General features: G+C 35.5%; 1 protein-coding gene across 1 annotated transcript in view; it reads right to left on the bottom strand.

The window, feature by feature from the left end:
* Positions 1-687, bottom strand: part of LOC107098938 (hormone-sensitive lipase-like) — a 7823-nt gene extending 7136 nt beyond the window's left edge. Inside the window, exon 1 of the mRNA XM_015396834.1 lies at positions 635-687. Within this exon, the coding sequence (XP_015252320.1) occupies positions 635-644 (10 nt within the window). The 5' untranslated portion in view covers positions 645-687. The remainder of the gene's footprint in view (positions 1-634) is intronic.
* Positions 688-6145: the final 5458 nt, after the last annotated feature.

Here is a 6145-nt window from a genome sequence, read left to right as displayed (position 1 = left end):
TCTGCTCCATTCAGAGGGCACCTTGTCTGTCTTTGCATAGGGCCCTTAATTTCCCTAAATCCGCCCCTGTACTTTATCACACCTGTAATTTTACACCTGACACTCCTAATAAGGAAGTTTCCTGAAGCCTCTCCTGTGGTTTGGTGATTTTCGGCTGGTTTAAGGTTTTTCTCTGTAACTAATTCGGGGCTTAGAGCAGGACTGGGCAGCCTTTTGTTTACCAGCTGAATGCCCTGTGGCCCCCCTGTGGCCCCCACACACAGAGGCGCTCCTTTCAGCTCGTCAGCTGATGAATGACGTGGATCTGTCAACCTGCCCGATCCCAACACTGAGATCTGCCCAAACTGCTCTGTTTTTAATTATTACAGCTGGAACTTTATTTCCTGGTTCGCGCTAAAACTAAAACAAAAGCACAGAGCAGAAAGCGCCCATTTCCCCTTAGGACGCAACTTCGCTCACGACACCGAGTTCGGTGACTTCAGTTGGACACATGAGCTCCGTGAAGTACCGCAGGCACGCGGAGACACGGCTGCTGGGGCACAATAACGACATCTGTCCAATTGATGAGTTTAAAACCGTCGAAACGCGACAGATGCGTCACTCTGGGCTGTTTTAAATCGGAACGTAGACTCACCCAGCCGCATCTTCTTCTTCTTCTTCTTCCTTCATGTTCTGACGGTTCCTGTCCGCGCGTTCCCGCGATGAAAGGAGCGCGCACACCTGAGGCGGTAACAGAAGCCAGTTAGAAAAAAAACAAGATTATGATATAAAAACATTATTACCTAATTAAAGGGGGAAATATGATGACTAAGAGTATTAGAGCCAGGCTAGAAATATTTATATTTTCTATTTAGAGAATAATTCGTAACATTAGTATAATAAAGTCGTAAAATTACGAGAATTAAGTCATAAAATTACGAGAATAAAGTCATAAAATTACGAGAATAAAGTCATAAAATTACGAGAATAAAGTCGTAAAATTACTAGAATAAAGTCATAAAATTACGAGAATAAAGTCATAAAATTACGAGAATAAAGTCGTAAAATTATGAGAATAAAGTCACAAAATTACGAGAATAAAGTCATAACATTATGAGAATAAAGTCGTAAAATTACTTGAATAAAGTCTTAAAATTACGAGAATCAAGTCATAACATTATGATAATAAAGTCGTAAAATTACCAGAATAAAGTCTTAAAATTACCAGAATAAAGTCTTAAAATTACGAGAATAAAGTTGTAAGATTATGAGAATAAAGTCGTAAAATTACGACAAAAATGGTTAAATTACGAGAAAAAGTTGTAACATTACGTGGAAAAAGTCGTAAAATTGCAAGAATAAAGTCGTAAAATTAAGAGAATAAAGTTGTAACATTATAATAATAAAGTCGTAAAATTACTAGAATAAAGTCTTAAAATTATGAGAATAAATTTGTAAGATTATGAGAATAAAGTCGTAAAATTACGAGAATAAAGTTGTAACATAACAAGAAAAAAGTCGTAAAATTCCGGGAATAAAGTCGTAAAATTATGAGAAAAAGTCGTTAAATTACGAGAATAAAGTTGCAACATTACGTGAAAAAAGTCATAAAATAACTAGAATAAAGTCGTAAAATTACGAAAAAAAAGTTGTAAAATTACCAGAATAAAGTTTTAACATTAGGAGAATAAAGTCACATAATTACGAGAATAAAGTCGTAACATTATGATAATAAATTTGTAAAATTACGAGAATAAAGTCTTAAAATTACGAGAATAAAGATGTAAGATTATGAGAATAAAGTCATAAAATTACGAGAATAAAGTTGTAACATTACAAGAAAAAAGTCGTAAAATTCCGAGAATAAAGTCGTAAAATTACGAGAAAAAGTCATTAAATTACAAGAATAAAGTTGTAACATTACGTGAAAAAAGTCATAAAATGACTAGAATAAAGTCGTAAAATTACGGGAAAAAGTTGTAAAATTACCAGAATAAAGTTGTAACATTAGGAGAATAAAGTCACATAATTAGGAGAATAAAGTCGTAACATTATGATAATAAAGTCATAAAATTACTAGAATAAAGTCTTAAAATTACGAGAATAAAGTTGTAAGATTATGAGAATAAAGTCGTAAAATTACGAGAATAAAGTTGTAACATTACAAGAAAAAAGTCGTAAAATTCTGAGAATAAAGTCGTAAAATTACAAGGAAAAGTTGTTAAATTACGAGAATAAAGTTGTAACATTACGAGAATAAAGTCATAAAATGACTACAATAAAGTCGTAGAATTACGAAAAAAAGTTGTAAAATTACCAGAATAAGGTTGTAACATTAGGAGAATAAAGTCACATAATTAGGAGAATAAAGTCGTAACATTATGATAATAAAGTCGTAAAATTACTAGAATAAAGTCTTAAAATTACAAGAATAAAGTCATAACATTATGATAATAAAGTCGTAAAATTACCAGAATAAAGTCTTAAAATTACAAGAATAAAGTTGTAAGATTATGTGTATAAAGTCATAAAATTACGAGAATAAAGTTGTAACATTACAAGAAAAAAGTCGTAAAATTCCGAGAATAAAGTCATAAAATTACGAGAAAAAGTCGTTAAATTACGAGAATAAAGTTGTAACATTACGTGAAAAAAGTCATAAAATTGCAAGAATAAAGTCGTAAAATTAAGAGAATAAAGTTCTAACATTACGAGAATAAAGTCTTAAAATGACTAGAATAAAGTCGGAAAATTACGAAAAAGAGTTGAAAAATTACCAGAATAAAGTTGTAACATTTGGAGAATAAAGTGACATAATTACGAGAATAAAGTCGTAACATTATGATAATAAAGTTGTATCATTCCAAGAAAAAAGTTGTAAAATTACGAGAATAAATTTGTAAAATTACGAGAATAAAGTCGTAAAATAAAAAAATAAAAAGTTGTAAAATTATGAGAATAAAGTTACAATGAGAACATACATAAAATTATGAGAATAAAGTTGTATTGTATGCCAACAAGAAGCATCCATGCAGGCATGGATCGACTGGGAATCCAGGGCTGTTGGCCAGCCTCATTCATTACCCATACAGGTTAATCATCTCGTTATCTCAACAAATCAATAACTGTTTTCTCGTGATAATGAGATAACTATCTTGTTATCTCAAGAAAACAATTAATGGTTTAACCGTGATAAAGATAGTTATGTCGTTACCCCAAGAAGACAAAGGAAAAAAAAGTTAACCTGTATTGTTGCCTCTACTCTTTTTATTCGATATAAGATGCTAAAAAATTTTTTTTTTTACTCACTAATTCCCAAAGTTGGGTCATAACCCAATTTTGGGTCCTGGCATAGGGTCTGGAGATCCACCACAGAAACTAAACTAAAAAAAATACATCAATGTCAAAATGCATAAATATATAAACCAGTGGCCTAAAAAGTGGACAGAACCAACTACATTGGTTATTATTGTAATAGTTATTAGGTCTCCTTTTTCCCATTGCTCCTGCCATATCCTAATGACCTTGTTTGGAAATACAGATTATCTCAGCTTTGCTCAGAGTAATGTTAAGTTGACCACATCCATTTGAGGGCTTGTTTCACTAAGATATGTGCCTCACTTCCTTTTACGACTTCAATTGTTGACCACTGGATGTGCAAGTTCTCCTACTTACAAAAGATTAGAGGTCTGTAATTTTATCATAAGTTCTCTTCAACTACGAGAAACAAAACTAGAAAATAAATGTAGGAAATCCCATTTTTAAAGAATGGATTTGTGAATTATGGTGAAAAATAAGTATTTGTTATCATCAAACAAACTAGAGCTGCATGGTGTGGCAGTGGGTAGCACTGTCGCCTTGCAGCAAGAAGGTTCTGGGTTCGATTCCCGACCCATGGTCTTTCTGTATGGAGTCTGCATGTTCTCCATGTGCATGTGTGGGTTCTCTCCTGGTACTCCAGCTTCCTCCCACAGTCCAGAAACATGACTGTTAGGTAAATTGGCTTCTCTAAATTGTCCTTAAGTGTGAGTGTGTGTGTGTCGTTGTTTGACTCTGTGATGCCCTGCAACCAGTCCAGGGTGTACCCCACATCTCTCCCATTGACTGCTAGAGACAGAAACCGGCCCCATCATGATTCTGACTAAGCAGGAGAAAATGGAAGGACGGAAACAAACTAGATGTTTAGCCCTCAGAGAGCTTCAGCTTCTATTTAAAGAAGCTGTTCTGTCCTCCACCTGTTACTAGCATAATGTCACCTGTTTGAACTCATTGTGTCCGAATGTCCGCCCTTATCACTATATAGGGCACTATATAGTGGTTACACCATTTTAAATGAGTGTGGAGTGTAAGTAGTAGACTTAAAATTTTCCACAGTGCACCTTGAAAAGAAGTGATCATCCATGGACACAGATGTATACCGGAATGCTTTGAGAGAGCTCTCCTTGCAAAGCATTATGGGATTTGTTGTCACAGCGGCCCGCAGGGTGCCGGGAGGCGGAGTCAGGTGACCAGCGGGGAGCAAAAAGTAGTGATCATCTGTCCGAACTGTCAGTTAACTAGGTTCCCTATAAAGTCCACTAAATAGTCCACACTATATAGGGATGGAGGGATTTAGGGGTTAGGGCGGATGTTCGGACGTTTAGACACAGCCATACTCTACATAAATGCCACTTTTTTGAAGTCATCATCTGTATAAAGGACGCCTGGCCACAGTCAGAACTCAAACAGTCAGACTCAAAATTGATTGATGACCAAGAACAAGTTGTTGTTGAAGGACACCATTAAGAAAACTGGACTGGTGGCCTAATGGTTATGGCATTGCGCTTGGATCCAAGTGGTTCAGAGCAGACATGGGCAATGTTGAGTCAACAAGTCATCTCCATGTCATGTATTTAATCTACCCAGCCAATTAACCAGGTGAGTCCAATCTGCACAGGTTAATTCAGGGTGAAGATTGGACTCACCTGCTTCAGTGGCTGGGTAGAACCAATACATGACATGGAGATGACTTGTTGACTCCACATTGCCCATGTCTGGTTCAGAGTTCAAGCACCACTCCAACAGACTGCCACTCTGGGTCCCTGAGCAAGACCCTTAAAGTCATACTATACAACATTTTTCAGTTAATTAATGTGTCCCATAATGTTTTGGATGATTAAATGAGTAATTTCAGGTCGAACAAAGGTTTTCTCGGCCGCCCTGGTGGTCTGTAGGGGAAATACCGTATTTCCATTTTTACACATTCATCACTGCGATAACTTCACACAGCTTTATTTCTCCCCTAACAGTATTAGATAACAATCCCCAGGAGATATTTTTTGCATCTTAAATATTCATCCTGCACTCTTTAATATTGTATTAATTTATCACATGTATAATTCATATTTAATGGCTTAATTTTCTCTTTCCTTTTAAAATGCACTGCTTAATCCATGAAGAAACAGACTTTTCATTGCATTCACACCCTTTCCTGTTACATGAGGCCTCAGCTCCTTGGACAACAGTAGACATTATTTTAGAGTTATATAACTCCACATCAGATAAAAACCACATTGGTTGCTATCTAAACCTTTGAATAACTCCTAATTAACACTATCAAGTCTCCATCTTGATATGCATACTTCAACTCCCTTATTGACTTCAAATCCAAGAGTAGTGATAATGGGAAATGACTGCTTGGTTGAGTCACTTACCCCCTCCCACTCCGTGTGTTTTTATTACATCTTATCTCGTATCTCTACCATCGTGAGCACAAACCAGCAGATTTAATTCAGTAAACTCTTGATTGAGAAATAGCATTTTACTTCCCCACAACAGATTACGTGAATTAAAATCTGCACATTTGACCTTTTAGAAGCAGAACGTGCACCAACTGTGCATTTACTGCATCATTGCTCAACTTCTTGTAAGGGTTTGGGGGTTTCAGCTAGATGGGGGCCAGGAGCAGGAAATAGTTAGTTAACCAGTTAATTTGTTGTTCCCATGAGGACTTAATTCATCCCCTCCTTAGCAAGTAGTTCCCCTCTAAACCAGAGAGAGGCAGCAGTAACACTCTCGGTGGTAATGTCCTCACTAATTAGACATTTTAATCTACAGTATATTAACCATAATCAAACAACAAAAATACTGTAATTAATAATTGATATCAGTACATTAAAAGATATCA

The sequence above is a fragment of the Cyprinodon variegatus genome, unplaced genomic scaffold (assembly GCF_000732505.1).
Source record: "Cyprinodon variegatus isolate N-32 unplaced genomic scaffold, C_variegatus-1.0 Scaffold823, whole genome shotgun sequence".
In the NCBI taxonomy this organism is placed as follows: Eukaryota; Metazoa; Chordata; class Actinopteri; order Cyprinodontiformes; family Cyprinodontidae; genus Cyprinodon; species Cyprinodon variegatus.
This window is presented reverse-complemented; position numbering and strand designations above follow the sequence as displayed.